Source organism: Ceratotherium simum, chromosome 7 (genome assembly GCF_057802395.1).
Source record: "Ceratotherium simum simum isolate JZ-2026a chromosome 7, ASM5780239v1, whole genome shotgun sequence".
NCBI classification, from domain to species: Eukaryota; Metazoa; Chordata; class Mammalia; order Perissodactyla; family Rhinocerotidae; genus Ceratotherium; species Ceratotherium simum.
This window is the reverse complement of record NC_141906.1, coordinates 71,132,127-71,153,385: the sequence shown is the minus strand read 5'-3', so window position 1 is coordinate 71,153,385 and position 21,259 is coordinate 71,132,127. Positions and strand designations below refer to the sequence as shown.

General features: G+C 49.6%; 1 protein-coding gene across 1 annotated transcript in view; it reads right to left on the bottom strand.

Moving 5' to 3' along the window:
• The window catches only part of GRIK4 (glutamate ionotropic receptor kainate type subunit 4), a 292,256-nt gene that overhangs the window by 62,265 nt on the left and 208,732 nt on the right, over nt 1-21,259 (bottom strand). The window contains exons 10-11 of the mRNA XM_014785032.2: nt 18,153-18,260; nt 11,685-11,888 (exon numbers count right to left, since the gene is read on the bottom strand). Coding sequence (XP_014640518.2) covers nt 11,685-11,888; nt 18,153-18,260 — 312 coding nt within the window. The remainder of the gene's footprint in view (nt 1-11,684; nt 11,889-18,152; nt 18,261-21,259) is intronic.

Genomic DNA, 21,259 nt, shown 5'->3' with positions numbered 1-21,259 from the left:
TATAATTCCATTTTGCATATATCACATGCTATGGTCTCATTATTTTAATGTACTGTCCTCATTTCCAGTATAGTGGAGGCTATTGTATGAATTATAAAAATTGATCCTCCCAGCAGACTTAGCAGGCACATGGCTTGGCAAACTAAAGGCATCTTTGTAGGAAGGTAGATACAGGTAGATACAGCCCCACATGAGAGCACAAGCTTGGTGAACAGTGGAGGGCTAGGTTTCAGGCCCCATTCACCCTTTGTACAATATACAACCTGCACAACTGTACTTGGAGGTTCTGTTATAGAATGTGAGCTCAGTGAAAGCAATAACTGTGTCTTATCCACCTGAAGCCACAACTGAGGTTGAATCAATGCATTCAAGGGGAGGTAATATTGGCCAAGGATGGGAAATACATCAGCACTGTTAGTAGGGCCCTGGCCTCAGGTTCAGGAATAGGATCTTTACTCTTGGGGAGGAAGGGAGTGCAAAGATCAGGGTTAGCAACATCAGAGACTCAGGCTTGGGGAATAATCAGGAGCTGAATTACTAAAACTGGGTGGCAAACAAGAATGTGCTTTGGGGAACAAGACAGATGTTAAGGGTCTGTGTGCTGAACTGGAGCTCTTGAAAGCACTCCTGACCTGTCTAGAGCCTGGTGCATGGCTAAACCTGCAGATAACGTCTCACCTCTGCCACGTGGGGTGGGCAATCAGGACCAGAGTAGTCTTAGAAGATATTAAGATACCACTTTCTATAGCTTCCTTCCCCATCCCTGCCCCAAATCAGTTGCCTACTGCCTGTCTCTTCTGTTTAACAGCAAGCCAATCTCTTAGAAAGCTTTCAGATGCCTTAATTAATACATTTTCATTTCCTTTGCACACCCCTCACTCCCCTTAACAGCTGGCACTCGGTGGGAAAGGCGGAAATAATTCCCAAGAAGTAAGCCTTCTGACAAATTTCCCCGGCTGCTTCTAGACACCCATGGGTTTTGGAGGAGTTCCCAGTCTGAAGCTGCTGAGGTAGTCCTGAGCATAACTGAACTCCAACCTCCCTGAGACTCTAAGATCAACTCCTTTGGTGGAGTAGAACCATCCCAGGGATCTAAGGACGGGCAGACAAAGCCCTGAGGTCTTTCCCTGATTCTGGGGCTGCCCTTCTCTGGACCTCATGTTCTGGGATCCCGGGGAGGAAACAGGCTTGAGACTCCATGGGAGATAAGGATTTGAGCTGTGTTGAGCTGTGCACCTTCACAGGTGATGTACAATGTCATTCCTTGGTCCTGCCCTGCTTGGGGCGCCCCTAGCAACGTACTCACATCTCTCACAGCCACTCTGGAGCAAACTTTTCTTTTACGTGTCTGTCCTCCCTCTACCTCCATACCATCTAGTCTGTAAACTTCCAAAGACAGAACCAGACCTCCTCTGTCCTTTTACCCCAAACCCCTAGCACAGTGACTGACACATTAGGAGGTGTTAAGTCAACATCTGTTGATTGATTGATCAATTGATAGCCTGGTTTTCTAAGCCTTAGGTTGACAGTTGGGCTGATATAAACCTGTTGAGGGACCATCTCCCTAAGTTTATGCAAAGAATACTTGTCGCATGGTGCCTTGTTCTGTACGATTCAAAGGAACTATTTATTAACACTCTGTGTTCCAGGCACTGTGTTGGGTGTGTGAGGACTGCAGGATGATAAGATATTGTGCTTGCCCTCAAGGCACTGCCGGTCTCTTTCCACTAAGAATCCATCTCAGCAGTCCCCATTCAGAAGTAATTTCTGTCGCCTGCTCTGCTGTTCAAGTATGATATAGTTTGTATTTCTAACACTGTATAGCAGTGTTAGTGTACAATCTTGTGTTAAAATAATTTCTGCTTGTCTGTCTGCCCGTCTAACTGGAGAGCTCCCAGAGGTAAGACACCTGGTATCAAACCTGGCACTTCCAGAAGTTAGCCTCTCTGGTCTGTGTTCTTAGTCTATAAAAAGGAAGTAGTTACAATAACCCCTGCTTCCCAGATAGCGGGGTTGAGGATATAAGTGTCGTCCAAACGTCCCTCTCAAGCGGGCCACTCAGAGCCGCCTCCCTTACTGCCATTCTCCTGGACCAGCCTATTCCTTCCCCTCCATTCTTCCAGCAAGCTGACACACAGAAGACAGGAAGACTCGACCAAAATCATTTTCCATTCCAGCCCCCAGTTCTCGCGTGCCCCTAGTGGCGCAGTGAGAACAGCACGAGATTGGGGTCTGGATAGGCTATGAGTCTGGACTCTGGCCACTGGCTGTGTGGCTGAGCTTGGGTTAATTTCTGAGCCTCCACGTCCTCATATGTGGAATGGAGTAAATGTCTGCCTCTCGGGCCACGTGAGGACTAAATGAAACAGCGTGTGTCGAGCTCCTACACAGAGTCTGGCCTTATTAGGAGCTATTAGCCCCTCCTCCTCTACTCCGTTTCTCTCCTGGGGGTTCAGCTTTGAACTAGGAAGAGATGTTATAGAGTGTCTGGAGCAGAGGAGACCCCCATTCTGATTCCCCTCAAAGCCAAGGGAAGCCAGAGGAAGGAGAAAAATCTGACGGCCCACGGCAGAGCCCTTGCTGAATCTGGGCCTCACACTGGGGCTTTGTCTGGGCCTCACACTGATCCGAGGCTGTGGCTCTGGGGGCCCAGCCACAGTCTTCTGGGGAACGTGAATGGGGAGGGAGGGAAGCAGTCACAGAGGGAGACAGGAGAGCCCAGCTGTATTGGCAGCAGCCGATACAGTCATCTCGGAAGAAAGGCAGAGTGGCTGACGTCTCGAAACTGCTTTTATTGGCTTTTTATCAGGTGGGTGAAAGGACTCTAGTGACAGAAAAGAAGCTTTGAGAACTTAAAATGAGTCAGAGTATTGTAGAGGGAGGGACTGAAGAGAGAGGGAGAGCGAAGGCGTTTGCAGCCCAAGATGCAGTCCAGGGCTCTGGCCCTTTTATTCTCAAGGACAACAGTCTGTGAGTAATGAACCAGACAAGGTGAATTTCCCCCTCTCCCAGGTCTCAGGGGCTTGTATGCAGGGATCGCTCCTGACGTGCATCCCTCAAGAAGCTGTTCCAGAAAGGACCTTTCCCAGAGTCAAACAGCCATCCCTCTTCCCCTGAGAGGCAAGACTACCTGAACCCATGCTTAAAAGTCTACATGAAAGGGAAGCGCACCCTACTCAATAGGTCCTAGAATTAAATATTGAAATCCACATCTTCTTCTGGGCATCCTCGTTTCCACTGCGTTACTTTGGGCCCCATCCCATCCACCTGGATCACTGGAGGGCTGTCTAATGAGTGTGCTTGCCTCTGGTCTTCCCACCTCCAATCCACTCCCCTCTCGCCTGCCAGAGTAACCTTCCAGAACCAAAGCCAATCATGCCACTCCCTTCTTTGAATAAAACAAACAAACCAGCTCACTCTTCAATAGCTCCCCATTAGCCCTCTGGACACAGTTTAAAAATCCAAACACATATCAAAACAGACTCCTGCCTAGAGCCCTCCTCTCCTCAGCTCCCTCCCATGCCTGACTCCGGCCACAAGGAGCCACTCACACCCACTGCACAGTACACATCTCGGTGTTCACTGCACCTAGAATATATATCCTTTTCCACCGAGATGACCCTTCTCCATCTTCAATACTCCGCTTAGTCACTCTTTCCTTGGTGAGCCCTTCCCTGTTCATCCCGGTACCACCCCTTATCCATACTTCTACTAGACCACTCACAACCCACGTGACCTTGAACAGGTTCCTTATTTGCTTTGTGACTCTGTTTCCTTATCTGCAACATCTGGTTGCTGTGACGATTAAATGAGTTAATACAGCCAAGTGCTTACAATAATGCCTGACCCACAGGAAACAATGTCAGCCATTATTATTATCATTATTAATATTATTAATACAGCATGTATCACACTGTCCAGTAATTCTTGGTTTACCTGTCTGTCTCTTTGAATAAATCCTGAACTCCTTGCTGGCCATTCCTTACACCCACATAGGCTTGTCAGAGAGCGGGCACTTTGATTGATAAATGAATGAATGAATGAATGAATGAATCATTGAATGATCATTGAAGCCCATGTCCTCCTGATTTGAGTAAATGCAGAAACCAAGCCTTAATGGGGAAGGTAAGATAAAGCTCCCTCCTTGAGCTTGGCTGTCATATGGGGGAAGAAATGAACACTCAGTTTTAGTCCCTGGATGGGCATCTTTATTTTACAGAATAGAATTCTATGACCTATTTGCAGTTAAAACAGTCTCTGGCTTCAAGGTGAATAGTAATCTCAGGGGACCTGTTGTTGTATTTTTTTCGTTCAGCCAAATGTCTCTGGACAACCTTCTCAGTGGCTTGAGGCCATGGACAGCACCCCCATCAGGTCTCTGGCAAAATCTCTCCACAATCCTTTTTTAAAGGGGCCCAGGAGGGGAAATGGAATGAGGCATTTCAGCTTCATTTACATTTAATTCATCAAAATGTCACTGGTAAGAGCTATTGATGTCCAAGGCTTATGAGCCTTGACTCTAAGCCTTGCAAAGCCCTTTTCTCTTTGAACCTAAATGTGCCATTCTGCCAACATGGCGTTGAATGCCAACAGGGGGCTTGGTTCTGAACTTTGAAGCTAGAGGAGGGCTCCATCTCTTCCCAAATGTGCTTTACTCTCTCCCAGGCTGGGCTCCAAGGACGTGAAATGCAGTTTCTCCCCTTCCAGGATACCAGTGCTCAGGGCTTAACCGACAAGAATGTCTCACACACACTGGGCGAGAGTGGACGGGGTCATAGAGGTCATCTTCCAGCTCTCTCACTTTACAGATGAAGTGCAGTCCCTTTATGGGGCCAGAGTCAGACCTGAGTACCAAGTCCTGGGAACCCTACATATCCCCTGCTTAGAAGGACATCTCAGAAGTTAACACTAATGGTGGCTGGAGGGAGATGAGGCTGTAATTTGAGCAGGAAAAGGCCATGTGCTATCATGGACTAGGACTCAGGTGCCCAAGATTAACCCCATCTGTGTCACTCACTGGCTGTGGGCACTGGGTGAATCATTTTGTACTTCTAAGCCTCAGGTTGCTTTTCTATAAAATGGGGATAATAATATCTACTTCATAGCACTGTTGTGGAGGATAAGGAGCTAACACTTGTGAAAGCAGTTTCAAATTACTACCCAAATGTGAAGGGTGACTCAGACCACACCCAGGACAGATAGTGCTCAACTGCAGTGGTTCCCAGTTATCCGCTGCAGGAAGAAGTGTTAGCGTCTTGGCAAGGACTCCGAGACCCCTTCACGCACATTCCATTCCCCTACCTCTGTTCCGACTATGGCTTATTGTCGCTCCCAACCCTGATGTTGCTCCAGCCACATGAATGTCCCTGCATTTCTCCATAAGAGACGCATTCTCCACTCTGAGCAGTTGCTTGCATTAGCTAGTTCATCTTCCACAGCAGCCAACCTCTCAGCTCCACAGCTCCCTCTAGCTGCAACCCTTTATCTCGCTTTCCCATAAAAGCTCAGCTTTAGAGTTCTCCACAACGATTCACCCACTGCAATCTGACCTCAGTCCAGCCACCCACTGAAACTGCTCTTGCCAGTGACTTCCATGTTGCTAAATCTGATGAACGCCTTTCTGTACTTCCTTTCAAGAGATGGGAAACGTCTTTACGCTTTCTCTTTCAGTGGTCTTCACAGGCTCTCCTCCTCTACCTCCCTCAGGAACATGTGTTTTTCTCCTTGGGTGTTTCCTTCCCTACTCGCAGCTTCAGTAGCCACCTACTGTGCACCATTCACTCTGGCATCTACAGCTTCGGTCTGCTGAGCCCACTCTAGCCAACTCTCTGCTGAACATCTCTATCTGGATGTCCAAGAGGCATTTTAAAGTTACCATTTTCAAAGCTAAATTCATCCTCCTCTTTCCTCCCAGACCTGTTTTTCTCCTGAATTTTCCACCTCAATGACTGGCATCATCATCCACCCAGATGTCCAAGTCAGAAACCTGGGAGTATCCTTTTGTTCTTCCTCTCTCTCATGGTCCACATCCATTTGGTCCCCAAGCCCTGATGATTTATCTATTAAATAGTTTTCAACAGGTTACAAAACACTACATATACTGTGATCCCATTTTTACAAAAAGAACTGTAAAATATATGTTCATTAAAAATTTGGAAGGTGTGATACCAAAATGTTCACCACGGATGTTACTGAATGCTGAAATTACAAATAAATTTTTGTTTTTTAAAACTTATATATTTTCAAAAAGATTACATATCTCTATATAAAAGGAAAACTGTTATCTTTAAGGATAGCCTTTGCATGTGTACCTTCCTCTAACTCCCAAGTCTTTTGGTTCTCATCATCTCTTACAACAACAAGAACCTTCTACCTGGTTCCCCTGCCTCCAATCTTGTCCCACCCTCCACACATCCATGTTCCACACTGTAGAAGGCCATACAGGCCCTTCATCAATGACCACTGCCCACTCCGTAGCCTCATTTCCCACTATGCGAAAACTATTCATGCCCCTTATGCCTTGGGTCTTGTGTTCCTTCCCTCCTGGCATGCTCTTCTCTCTCCATGTCCCTCCCCTACCTGGCCAATTTCTCCTCATCCTTAAAGATTCAGGTCAAGTATCACATCCTGCTGGTGTCTTTCCTAGATGTCACAAGCAGAGCTAGGAGGCCTTTCTCCTGTCCTCTCACAGCCTTCCTCCATCACAGCCTTTCTCACTCCGCTTCTGCCTGACCGGTCTCCCATCAAGAGTGACCTAGGGACTATCTTATTTATCGTTGTACCTGAATACTTTGAACAATTTCAATTAAAAGCTCACTTTAAATAAATTTATTGGGGTGATACAGGAGGACCCTTGAGACTATTCCTGGGGCATCTCCTTCTTTCAAGCTACTCTAGTCCATCTCTTTCTCTCTGCCAAGGACACCTCCACCAAGACACACCGTCACCCCTGTACCGGCCTGCTATGGGCTCGGCTGTGAAGGATCTGACCAGGACAAAACGAATCCAGACCCAAGAGCCTCCCAGTCATCCTCTCAACTCCACTGCTCAGACACAGCACCGGGGCTGAGAGGCCACCCACCCGGCCCAGTTTATGTGAATCCACTTGTTTTCACTCTAACCACACTCCCACTTTTACGCCGCATGTCCAAGCCCAACAGTCTTGGGTAAGCAGGTGATAATGGCCATGAAAAGACTGAGGCTCTAGAACGGCCACCGGAGATGACCCATGTCTCTATACTCTACTCCATGTTACCCAGACATCCAGGAGCTACTGTATTCTTCAAACACTCTAAAGAAAGAGATTCCTTAGTCAGCCCCTCACCTCGTGTGCTTTGTGTCAAGGCTTCGTCTCTCCTGCTGTAGTTTCAGTGCACTCACCTTGCCTGTTGTCCAGGGGAAGCTGGTGGGCAGCCCTGGACATGCATACCCCTGGCCCCTCGTCCTTGTACACTCTCCCTTTCTTTCTCTAAGTGCCACGTGTGCTGCATGAGTGAGCAGCCCCAAAAGAGCTGCACATGCCTGCAGGACAACTCCTGAGCCCTGGCACAGAGTCACCGGCTCAGGACCTCTGGACCCCCACGAAGGAATCTCAGGCTTGTCCCAGTGTGATGCAAATAACAGTTTTCACTCTTAACTAACAGATGATTGGCATAATTTTATTTTTTCTACTGGGGAACATATACTCTTTAACAAGAAGAAGGGTACTGAGAGACAGCCTGGTATACCTAAAAGAGCCTAATAATGATCACTCCTGGGCCAAACCAGCTAATGCTCACCCCTGGGTTCACTCAGCCATGAGGATTTCCTCTCCACGTTACCAATAACCTTCCTGGCAGATGGCCTGGCACCAACCGCATTCTAGTGATCCACAAAGGGAACTGTCAGTCTTCACTGGAGGGAGGCTCAGCAGGTTCTGTCACTGCTTGGGTGGCTGGGCCCTGACATCATGGCATTCCACCCTTTTGGTTGGTCTGGCCCACTATGTCTGCTCTTCCTGACCCTGCACGTTGCCTCACCTCACTCCTTGCTCCGTGTTCCTCTGTCCTCCATCCCTGAGGTTTCCTTAGGCTGCTGAGATACAAGAATATGTGGGACCTCTTGGTACCCAGGCATGCACTGGCTCACCCAACTGCAGGCAAGGCTGCAGCAGGGAGGCAGGTCACCGGCTCACACCCACTCACTGGACCAGCACACCTGACGTGGCTTGCACTGAGAGAGCTGTCACTGCTGCCTTGGGACCTGACTTTGTTGAAGGTGACCAGAGGGCCCTGGTGTACAACGCAAAAGTGTGGGAGAGGTGATGCCCTGTGGAGTGAACTTCAGCCAATGAGAAATGGGACTCAGCAGATAAATTTTCCTCCCTCCCACCATGGGCTGTTTGGTGAGGCAGTATTTCCTGGGGCGTCTCTGAAGACTGAACAATCCGCTGTGCTTGGTGCAAAGCTATGGCCCTTATACCTGCCCTCCCTCCTTGCCTGCCCCTCCCCTTCCCTCACTTCTGCTGCCTTGGAATTGCCCTCCTTGAGTCAGCACAGAAGCTTTACTCTGGGCTCTGTTTTCCAGGGAGCCCGGCCTAAGACGACTCTCATACTTCCTGTGTGTTAAACGCGCTGTGTGTGTTATTTTAAATCCTTAAAAAAAAAATTCTTTCCAGATGAACACTGAAGCCTTGGGGGAGAGGTGGAAAGGAGAAAGTAAGTTGCCCAAGGACACCCAGCTGGTAAGCGGATGAGTTGAAACTGTAGCTTAGGTCTGTCTAACATCCAGTTGTGCTCTTCCAGACTATGAGCACTGAAGTCAGACAGGCCAGGGCTTAAACGCTGTCTCAAAACTTACTAGCGCTGTGATCTTTGGCAGGTTACTTAACCTCCCTGACCCTCCATTTCCTCATCTGTGTAAGTGACAGATTTAGGTGCAGTGACCTCTGAGGTCTCTTCTAGTTGGGACAACAGCAGCCCCGGGGCTCTGCTGTTACAACCTCTGAAATGTTCCCGCGCAGCTCGGGGAAGAGGCCGTACATGATGGATCCAGGCCTTAGGACTATGGTAATCCTAGGGGATCACCTTGGCAGATGTATGAAAGCAACAAACCTGGGGAGGGTGGGGTCCCAGCATCACCCATTCCTGCCCAGGATCTACCCCAGCGGCATTCAGATGGTCTGCTGGCTGGAATGTTCTTCCCATTCTTCAGACTTCAGCTCATACATCATTTCCCAAGGGAAGCCTTCCCTCCTCTCCCCTGTTTACCTCTCAAGACTGGATCCCGCTCCCCTCTAGATGCTCTCTCACAGCTCCTTCTACTCAGCCTCGCTTGCACTTATCACAGTTTGAAATTATATATTAATATGATCATTCATTAATCTCCGTATCTCACTGGAAAGACTCATGAGGGCAGTGTCCATGTTTATTTTGTCTCCCATTGTATCTCCAAAGTCTAGAATAGTGGAAGGTGTTCAACAAGTATTTATTGAATGAATGGGTTAATTAATTAATTAATTAATACTACGTAGCCAAGTCTTGATGAGACCAAAGCAGCAGTGTTGTGGCTTGACAGCCGACCCGGGGAGAATGTTAAGAGCCCTGTCTGACTGCCCGAGTGATTCGGTATGTAGCTGCATGTCCCTGAGTCCCAGACTCCTCCCTCCTCCTGCCAGTCCATGTCACAGCTCATTAGGGGGCTGACAAGGGGATGGCTGTGCACTGACTCTGACATCCCTGAAGTCACCCTGTCACCAGGCAGCCCAAGGGGGCTCAAGGTGAATGAGTACGTCGGTAAGAGGGGATGGAAAAGGCCTGGCATTTCAGCTTTCTGGATCCCTCCATAGTGGAATCCCAACAAGAAGACTGTTTCAGGAGGGGGCCTGGGACTGCAGAGAAAAGCAGCACATGCTTTTCTGCTGAAGCATGAACATCGTCAGCAGGGTGGGCTGGAGTCTCCAAGATGGCAGATGGCTCCCTGCACAAGTCTTCACCCCTCACCCCTGCCCCTGTGAGATGCTTTCAGGGCTCCCTAGGCCTTCTGCAGCCTTCTGTTGATTGGTCAGCCCTCCATTTGCATGCCTCTCCCTGCAAGCAAGGCCTCACTTCTGAACCAACTCACTCTGGACTCCAACACACTGGACCCAGCTCCCTTGAACAACTCTTGCTCTGTACCCTGGGTGCTGGGTCACTGCAGATGCTGTCTGTACTGCCAGGCAAACTCCTAAGCACCCTCCGTTCTCACCTCAAATACCTTTTCCACGCTCACGTCTTTAGAATTTTTCACAATGCATTGTCAAGGACTGCTTATTTAATACCCCAACTAACATTTCTATCCTTGAAAGACTTCAAAATATCCTTGAGGACTTCAAAAATTTATCTTATATCCCAAGTTTGCTACAGATAAAGCATTAAAATCATATTAACTCAATAGAGAAAGGGAAGGGAGAAAAGAAAGAAGGAAAAGAAAAAAAAAGGAAGCAAGGGTAGGATGGAGGGAGGATAAAAAGGAAGGAGAGAAGGAAGGGCCTGGATCTTTGGGCACCTTTCTTGGTGACATCAAAAGTCCAACCAAGGTAGTGTGATGCAGTGGGAAGAATGTGGGCTCTGGAGATAGACAGATCTGGGTTAAAATCCCAGCCCTGTCTCAGACTAACTGTGTGGCTTCAGACAAGTCATTCAAGCTCTCTGATGGCTCATCTGTACAATGGGGATAACAACTAGCTAAAAGGCATATTTGAAGAGGGTTAGAGAGAATGGAGCTAAAGCACCTTGCACACTGGCACTCGCTGGAGGCTGCAGGGGCTCCTTCTGCACTTGGAAGGCATAGAGAGGCAAAGCAGCTGGGTTAGGTTGCACTGAGAACCCAAGTCTGTGCTCTCTGCACTGGGTACCATCACCTATCCTGACCATGAAAACTCGGTTATGGAAATATAGACAGTGAATTAGTAACAACTTAATTAATTTTTACAGATGGAAATAGTGTGTAGCAAGAAAACAAGAGATTTCCCCCTGGGAGAACTTTCTATATTCTTGCTCTGACCTAACAGATGACTGACATTCTATGATGCTCACCTGCATTTTAATCAAGTCTCCACATTCACCCTGAAAATCTACAGCCCGTCCAAGTGCACCTTGGCCCTGGGTCTGTGAAAGCACATTAACCATAGCAGAAAATAACACAAGGAGTAACAATTAACCGTAACTGTAACCAACTCCTCTCACAGTTGATCCCTTTCCCCCTGTTATTTAACCACATCTCCCTTGACAGCACCTCTCAAGTGTCAGAGTCGAGTGATGGAGGTGTGTTCCACTTTCCCAGGACCTGTCCAAGCTCTGCCAGGGGGTGCTCATGAGCAACAAAATCATCAGAACAAACGAAGGGCACATGGATTATCCAAGCATGGAACCCAAACTTGCTAATCCATGTTAATTGGTCAAAGCCTCCATTACCTGTTACAGATGCTGTCCTGGGAGAGCCACAGAGCAGGGATCATGGTGGACTTATTCACCAATGTATATCGCCAGTGCCTGGCCCAGTGCCAGCTCAGTAAAGATTTGTGCAATGAGTGGACAAATAAATAACAAATGCATGAATGACTGACTGAATAAATGGAGGGTTCAAGAGCATACAGCACAACTTTATGCCCTTCCATCTCCCTCCCCACCCCACTTCCAAGTCCAAATCACCTGTTCTGTCCTTACCCTAGCGATCAGCTCCCCGACCATTCCTGTCCAGGTGCCATTGGCCTCAGGAACACCGTACACACCATCCCCGACCAGGCGGATCTTGTAGTTGAACCGGAGGATCTCCGCCAGCTCCTTGAGCATGTCCACACAGAAGCCCTCGTAGCGGTCATTGCCTTCCATCTCCTGGTGGTTCCCCTTCAGCATTAAATACGGGTTTTCCTGCAGCAAAACTGGGCAGCTGTCATTCTCATCTTAGCCCTGGTGTCTCAGCCACATGTGATGGGGGGCCAGGGGCACAGGAGGTTGGAGAGAAGATGGGGTAGAAGGAGGGGAGTGGCTTGGGTAATGGGCTACTTTGGAGGTGGGAATTAGCTCCCCTCCCCGACTTCAAGGCACTTCTCTTACCAGGAACACACAATGGTCCCACTGCACAGAGGGTCAAACCAAAGCCCCTCAACTTTGTTTAAGGTCTTCTTCCGACCCCACCCCCATTTCATCCCTTCTGTTTTTTTTCTTCTTCTTGTTTATTCCACACAGACATATCACTGGGCATTATGAGATACAAGGATGCTGATAAGATAGCAGGCTAGGTAAGAACACGTGCTGAACAACTGCACCCCAAGGCAGAGCATATCCAGACATAAGAGTGCCAGGGAGAGGGACAGGTCTCTCTGGGGAAATGTCCAGAGGAGGTTCCATGGAAGAGATAGGATCTAAGCTGGGCCCTGGAGGATAACAGAGCACTGACACATGGAAGTGGTGCAAGTGGAGGGCAACATGGGCAGGGAAAAGGCATGATCAAGGGCATATCCCGAGAGAGAAGGAGCGTGGCTTATGCAGGAGATGGCAACTCTTCCATTTAGTTGGACTATGGATTGTGTGGAAGGGTGAGGTAGGAGCGTAAATTTAGAAAGATGAATTAGGGTCAGCATGGGCCTTGGATGCCAGGACAAGGTAAATGTACGTCACACTTATATAGGAGGGAAGACTGAGGATTTTAAAGACTTAGGGATGTGAGTAAAGAACATTAAATAATAAGAGAGAGAACATCTGGAGGTCGGGACAAATCCTCTGATATGGGATACTGAGTCCTGAGCCATGGTTTGTCTCGGGTTGGATTGGAGAGAGCTGGAAGAGACACAGAGAGGGTCAGGCTTGATGGCAGGGTGGGTGTGGGGAGCAGAGGGTAGGGGTCCTCAGAGCCTTGGAGCCAGGGTGGATGACCGAGGTTGGGGTCATCAGTGCCATGGATGGTTTGGAATGGAAGAGGACTTGGAACATGTTGAATTTGAGGTGCTGGTAGGCTCTTCACGAGGAAACACCTGACTGAACGCTTAAAATGTGGAGTGAGGGCAAGACTGGGGCAGAGATTGGGAGGCCTCTGTACAGAGGTGATGGCTGAAGCTGCAGGATATGTGAAGCCATCGAGGGGGAAGAATGGAGGAAGGACAGACAGGGATAAGAAGAGGATCTTGTCCTTGAGAAAAGACAGAAGAGGGATAAGACCCTAAGCTTAGAGGGTGGGAAAATGAAAAGCGGCCATAGAAAAAGACAAACCAGAAGCAGCCAGAAAAGCTGAAAATCAGAGAAATATGGTCATGAAAGTCTGGGAGGAAGGAGCTTCAAGAAGGAGAATGAAGTCATTCTGGAACACAGCGATGAAGCAGGGCCGTGAGAGGACATCTGGGTCAGGCGTCACTGGCAGCCTCTTGAAGGCAGATTCAGTGGGGATGGCACAACCCTGCAAGGATTAGGGGTGAAGGTGAAGGAAAGGTACACAAGTGAGAATGGACCAGCATCTTGAGAAGTCAGGAGATAAAGGAAGGCGGGCACATCACCTCTCCAGCCAACTGCTCCGAGTCAGGTCTCTCTCCGAGCTTCCGTTCCCCATCTGCAAACAACTAGGTGGGAGGATCCTCAAGGGTCCACCAAGCCCATGACTCATGATTCCCTAAGGTGCAGGGTAGCTGGAAAGGCAGCAGTGTGTAGGTAAGGTGGTGGTGATGGTGTCTTAGGATGGGAAGGACCCAAGTATATTTGGAGGTACAAAGGGAGGAATCCCTCTAAAAGGAGGAATTGGAGAAGGAAGAAAGAGAAGTGCTAGTTGGTGGAGCAAGGTCTCAGGATGTGGTGGAAGGAGACAGGGTCAGTGTGAGTGTGAGGCTGGGCAGTGGGCCTGGAGGTGAGGGGGAGAGCATGGACGTGGACAGAGAGAGGAAGTGAGGAGGCCAGAGGTGGGGGAACCCATGCCAGCTCCTGGAGTTGCACTGGGGGCAGGTGGGCGTGAAAGCACGGTGTGTGGAAAGGTCTGGCAGAATTGCTCGGGGGTTATGATAGGGAGTGAGCAAGAGATGAGCTCAGGGACTGCCGGGGCCCCCCGAAGCCAGGAGGCTGAATGCAGATTGGTAGCTGGGAGCAGGGATTCCAAGGACAAGTGGACTTGGGGACAGGCATGAGGTGAGACGGCTGAGCATCAGGATGGAGACCATTCTAGAAGCTCAGAGAGGGAAGTGCTGAAACGCTGATTAGCTGAGCTCAAGCTGGAAGGTGCTTCTGGGTTGGTGGAGATGGAGGGCCAGAGACACCAGAGGTCCTGAGGGCAGCTTTGTGGGTGTGATGAAGTGGGAGCAGGGAAGGTAGAAGGTTGGGTGTCAGGGAGAGGAAGCTACGAGTTGAAGGTTCTGATTCATGATCAAGTCCACTGTCCTGTCAATGATATGGGGCCAGTCTCCCTGCCTTCCAACGTGCTATCCTTGGCTCAAGGGCTGCTCTCTGCCCCAACTGCCCTCCCTCCCTTCTGCCTAACCTAACTATCTCCGTCCTTGGGGTTCCACCGCCTCCTCCGACGCCAGGCCCCTTCTCAGAACTCCTGCTGCGCTCCCAGCCAGGGCCCCACACAACCATCCTCCGTCTTCCCAGCTGTGCCTGCTCCCAGGCGGAATGTAAGTGGGGCCAGGGACTGACTCTTCCCCTCTTTGGTGCCCCCCGCTGGCTCCAGCATTAAGCACTCTTGTTACCTGTGTGAGTGAAAAGTGTTAAAATGTCCTCATGGACAGGGCTTGGCTGGGGTGCCATCGCTAGGTTGGCAATATCCCAGGGTGTCTTTAATTATCTCAAGGAGTGTCACAGAATTCTCCTCCCCAAAAACTCTCTACTCTCAAGTTAACTTATGTCACTGACATATTCAAAGTAAACATACAAAGGGCAATCTTGGAGGGAGGAGACGTGAGCGAAGGCCCAAATGTGAGAAGGGTCGGGGCTCACCGCACTTTGGAAGATGCGGGGCCGAATGCTGGCCTGGAGCAGGAATCCCCGTCAGGGCAGGAGTGTTGGGAAAACAGAAGGTGGTCACACAGGCAAAACGTTTCACACGGGGTCTGACATAGAGTGGATGTTCAGGGAGTGGCAGCTGTGGCTAATTCTGTGTATTTGCTGGTGTTAACCAATAGTCACTCACATGTCCCAAGGGTACCCTGATAAGAGTGGGAGACAACAGAGGTATGTGCTGAGTTTTAAGGGATAAATCATTCAGGATTACCATTTGCCAAGAATAACCCACAAATGGTCACCAGGGGCTGAATTAAGATAATCATTCCTGGTAGGAATCCAGGTAGCCTCCAATGATTGGCTTGTATCGGCCATCTTAGACACACATGCACAAGAAAAGATTTTCGTTTGAATTGTACTTACTCTGTTACTCAATGTCACCTGACACAAAGTGTCCTGCCTCCATCCCTCCTGAACACACATGTGCATTTGCAAACAACCACGTGTGCGCGCACACACACAATCAGATTGACTTTCCTGTGTGGTCTCAGTGTCGCTGTGGGACTGTGACAAAGCTCTGAGCACTGTCCAATTCCAGCCCCTGAGAGGAACTCAGCAATGTTCCCATCTTCCTCCCAAACTCTTGTTGGCTTTTAAGGGACATCCTCTGCCTGGTAGGAAGGAATTCCTTCATTCAAATTCTAATCATCGAGCTCCTAGTTTGTGTGAGGAACCCCAGTCTTTGGAGCTTTCATTCCAGTAGGGGAGGTGGAGCTGGAAACAAGAGCCTCTAACAGGAGAAACGCCACAACAGAAGTGGGTGCAAAATGCTAGAGACAGGGAGAGGGCAGGAGTCAGATTAGGGAAGACTGTGACATGGAAGAGGTGACATCTGGGCAGAGCTTTGAAGGGTGCATAAGCATTTCCAGTTAGAAACAGGAATTAGTGGACAGGGAACAGCACGTGCAGAGGTAGGGAACAGCATGATACAGTGAGGAAATGTTGGGCAGTCCAGCACTGCTAGAGCCCAAGTGGCACGGAGAGGAAGCAGGTATGGCCGGCTGGGCTAGACTATGAAGGGTTTATATTCCAAGCTCGGGGGCGGTGGGTCCTGGCAGAACTGAAGGATTATAAGTAAGGAAATGACAGGCTAATTCTGATTTTAGAATGACCACACTGACAGGAGGGCGGGGGGACAGACTGAGCAAGTGAGAAGGAAGGCTGTGCCGCAGCTCAGGCGAAAGAGGTAGAAGGGCCTAAGTTAGCACGTGGGTTTTGGGGATGGCTAACAGGCAATGGACTCAAGAAGTATATATGTCAGAGGCAGAGAAGACAGCGGGAGGGAGGGCCCAGCAATCGCGCTGTGTGTTGCCCCCACCCCCACCCCCACCCCGGCTTGGCATTGCAGCTCACTATTGGCCCAGACCAGCCAGGCTGTCCACATCTCAGCTGGGATGGTGACACTGCCACCTTCTAGTCTTTCTGACATTGTCACGTTGTTTCAGATGAGCTAGTTGGAGCTGAGACGGGGAGGGACTAAAACCCTGGGAGCTGGAACTGTTCTCTCCATCCGTTGCTCTGACTGTTCCCTTTGCCTGGAATTCCCTTCCCAGACGGCCACTTGGCTCTCCCTTCACTCCTGTCAGGTCTCTGCTCAGATCTCCCCTTCTCAGTGCAGCCCTGACCACCTGGTGTTCAGATCACCCGTGCTCTCAGCACCCCATCTCCCCTTCCCCAGCTCTATCTCTTCCTGAGCACCTAGAACAGCACCTAGCACACAGTAGTGCCCCCTAAATATTCACTCAATGAAAGAACAAAAAGATTCAGTGACCCCCTGTCGCCTACCAAGTCAAGAGAAAACTCAACAGCCCGGCCTTCAAGTTCCTAAGCACTATGGACCCAACCCACCTTTCCGGCCTTATGCCTCTCCTTCCTCTACCAATGCCCATGTCCTGGGAAAACCTGCACTTTGTAGAATTTTCTGACACCCAACAACGCTCTCCTCATTCCCTTCTCCCGCTCCATATCTCCGTGTCTTTTGGGGCCCATCTTCAATGTCCATTCTCTGAAGGCTTTGCTGACCTCCCTGATGGGATGGGCCCTCTCTCCTTCAACCCCACAGTGCTAGATATGTGCCTCTTTCCTGGCTTTTATCCCACTCTGCTTCTAGCCAATCAATAATTCCAGGCCAGGGTTCCTGGGCCCCAGGCTTTCATGAAGGTAGTGATGGAGGTCCCTGAGCTCTTTCTATTATCTCAAAAAGCCTAAAAGAAACAGACACGTTTGCAGACCTTGCACATTTAGCAACGATAAGGCTGAGCAGGCTAACAAATACATCAAGTCTCTGCTTGGGGCTGGAATTATATCAGTGTAGCAACACTGATTATCTCCTGCTGATAAGATGCTGTGCCAGGCAGGGAAATATGCTTATGATTAGTTAAAAGGGAAGCGGGGAGAGGAACAAATTAATTATTGCTTAATACATGCAGTTGGTTTAATTGACAAATCTTTCAAAACGTGAGGTCTTCAGAGGGAAGAAGAACACCTTGGCCAGGAATGCACTTGACTTGTGTCATCTACTAAATTATAACCTCTCTGAGGATACAGACTGAGCCTTACTCATCTTTGTGTCTCCAGGAATGAGCACAGTGTCTGGCACACGGAGAGAAGGGCTTGGTAAGAGAATTGAATCAAATAGAAAAGTCAGATGGTCCCTCACCCTATAGATTGAGAACTCTCTTTTCACCATCTGGAAATGAAGAAACACGCTATGAAAACCCACCGAAATTCAGTTGTCCACTGCAGGGGGGCATTTTGTACATGGCAGGCACAAAGCAAGGTAGGCTGTTGTGACAGAGTAGGGGATCAGCCTAGTTGACTGGATCCAGCCCCCAGCTGGGCTTCTCTCACTTGTGTCATAAGGTCCCCTTCCCTTGGCCATGCACAGCTGCCCCGGCTGACAGGGTGCCCCTGGAAGAGGCATCCACAAACTGTGCTGTCTCTCCACCCCATCCCTCTTCCCCAGCTGCTTTGGAACTCATCAAATGTCATTTCCATATGCAACAGCAACTTGAGTTTAATTACACTGTCATAAATTGGCCTCGGTGCTGTGATTAGAGCTCCCATCTTCCATTCACTGGGAAGGCTGGAGTGCCTGGAGCTGGAGGAGGCACCCTGGGGAGCTGCAGCTGGGAGGCCCGGGGGCACCCTGCTTACCAGGATGGTGGTGACGACCAGGGTGGTGTTGAAGAGACTGTCGGAGATGTTGGAGGCGTAGAGGCGGCTGTCCATGCTGAGGCCGTCCGCCACATGCCACTGGCCAATCTGAGGAGACCAAGGAGAAAGGGCTGGGAAGAAATGGGGGCAAGAGGAAGCTGGGGAGCTGGGTTGCTGAGGTCCTGCAGGCCTCCAGGGTTGGAAGGAGCTGAGAGGACAATGCTCTGCTTCTGTTTCGGCTATATGTAAGCCACAGAAGGAGGGAAGGAGATGGAGTATGTAGCAGGGGGGCTGGATAGGGGCAGGGGTACTGTTACACAGGGTTGAGGGGGTCAGGGAAGGGTGGGGAGACCTGTGAGAGGAAGGGAAGAAAGGGGTAAAGATAGGAGAGGTGGAAGAGGAGAATGGAAAAGCAAATCAGGAATGGAATGCAGTTCAGGGAAGTTCTCTCACACAGAAGGGAGTGAAACAATGCGGAACTGCATTATCTTGAGGCAGGAAGGAACCACAAAGCTCTGTGGCTTCAGCCTGCCTTCAATAATTCTGATGATCTAAGTAAGAATCAGAATGGTATACTGGAGAGAACTGGCATATACGAGGTTCTTCAATACATGTTCTGGATGGTTCAGTGAATGAATGAACCAGAAAGGGACGACCCAGGTTGTAGTGCTGGTTGATTCACTTGCTAGCTGTGAGAACTTAGGCAAGTTACTTAAATCTTTCCGAGTCTCAGTTTCCCCATCTATAAATGGGGATGGTCATGTTTGCCCTGCCTTGTTCTCAGAGCCAACTGAGATGGCTGCGTCAATCTGTCGTTACATTATTCAGCCAGACCCAGGAGCACGGATCTCAACCGTGTAACCTCAGAAAAGTTACTGACCCTCTCCGAGCATGTTTCCTCATCTGTAAAATGGGAATAATAGAAAGTCCAATGGGTCATCGTGAGAATGTATTTAACTTGACACTCAACAAATGCTATTTTCCTTCCTCTTCCCCATTGTCTTGACTTCTAGGGGAAAAAAAATCCACAACTTACTCAGTTCCTCATTCTAGAAAGTCACTTAAACCTAAACTTAACACCATTGGGGTTTTAGATGGTCTGTTTGTTTTCCCAGTGGAAACTTTTTATAAATACATATATGTGTGTGTGTGAGATAACCAATATATTTCTACCAGCTGGAGTCCCTGGCAAATCATTTCTGTTGCTGAGTGTTTGAGGTGGGCAGCCAGGAGAGACGGCTGACAGCTGGCTAGAAACTCAATGAAATGCACATATCCGCCTCTGCCAGGCATCTCCAGGCACCAGCAGCAGCTCCCCTGGAAAACTCGCACATGTTCCATGTGGCTGTATTCACCAGAGCTGGGCTCTGGGCTCCTTTTGTGGGAGCTCCAACAACAATAAAGATGTACCTCACCCTTGGCCCCCACCCCATGGGGCCAGAGGGTTGAGGGTCATGGGGAGTAGTAACCATCTCCCTGACATTATGGTCTGGAGCATTAAGAGGGGAGGGCCAACCTAGGACCACCCGGGACCACCAGCTGCAAGCTCTGGCAGGCCTCCAGTTCCAAGCAGGAGCCCAATGGTCTCTACAGGCGAGCCTTTCATCTGCCGAAGGGGAGATGACCAAAAACTCCTTTCTAAGCCTCTGCAAAGATGCCACCTGGACACAGTGGGCAGCTTTCTCCACCTCTGCAAGGGCAGAATGGTCCCGTAGTTTACAAGCAGTGTCTCATGCATATCTACACGGAAAACCCCATTTGACAGATAAAGAAACTGATGCCAAAATAAAAGAGCCCACCCAACTCGAGGTCATCTTGTCCATCAGCTGAGAGGACTGACCTCTAACCCCTGTGCTCTTAGCCCCAGATAAATCTTCCCAAGGAAGCTCTCAAGGCCAGCCTGTCTGGCTTTTTCAATGTTCTGCCACACATTGTTTCCTTGTCTGTCTCCCCCATCAGCCTGTGTGAGGCTGGCCTAGTTATGCTCACTTCCCAGCCCCTTGCTCAGGGTCTGGTACTTGGAAGCAGGGGAAGCCATCGTTTCAATGGGCAGATTGCTGCTATGGGTGAGGCATGGGCAGAGGGCAGGCGAGCCTCCTCTGCCTCTCTGGAGCTCCCACTGTCTGTCCAAGGAAGCAGCCAGGTCAGGTTGTTGCCTGAGCTTCCCACCCCCTCCTCTCTCTCTGTAGGGGAAGGGGTGGGGAGGATGAGGGATGAGCTGCTAGGTTTTCAAGAGAAAGGGGAAAATGCAACAATAGTTACTGGACACCTGTTGAGCTAGATGTGTTCCATCATCTCCCTGAATTCTCCCACCAACCTTGTGGAGCAGTGACGGGATTTTATTTTATTTATAAGGAAACTGAGGCTCTCGGAGGTTCAATGGCTTGAACCCAGAGCTGTCTGACTCCTAAATCCAAGGTCTTTCCTGTCTCTGCTGCTGTCTCCTGGATGGGGCACCAACATGCCCTCCACGTGAGCAGGGCTGGCTAACCAGAGAAAGGCTTGAAGGGGTCTCACCATCCAGCAAGAACCCTGGATACGGAGCTTTTTTCTGCTGGCTTTTGACACTCCTCAAAGTCAGGTGAAATGACTGTCCTCTCGGAGGCTCAGATTCCCTGTCTTCAAAATGGCTAGAATTGGTTCCCAATGGTCTCCTAGGGTTTCCGGAAAGGGCCAGATTTGGCCAGAAGGACATAAAGAACAATTGGGCTGGATGTCATCATTTGGATGTTTGGGACGGGATTGAACTTCTTAGAATCCTATCTGTCACCTAAACATGCACATCACACTAACAGGGCCAGCTGGACCTCAGCTCCCCACCACCCTCAACTTTCCTACCTCCACTGTTCTCAGGAGACCCAACCCTCAAAACCGTCTGCCCTAGCCCCAGACTCCCCGGTCTTACCTGAGCCAAGAGATAGGTTTCCACAAAAGCCAGGGATAGAAATGACTTACCCAGAGCCAGATCTGACAGCTTGAGCAATGCAACTCCCCCACCACCTCTGGGGACATGGCAAAGAGACTAATTAGCCCCTAAGCTCCAGTCAGGAAATGAATCTCCCACCCTCCCTCCCATTAGCCCCCAAGAAATTAATAAACTCATCAGA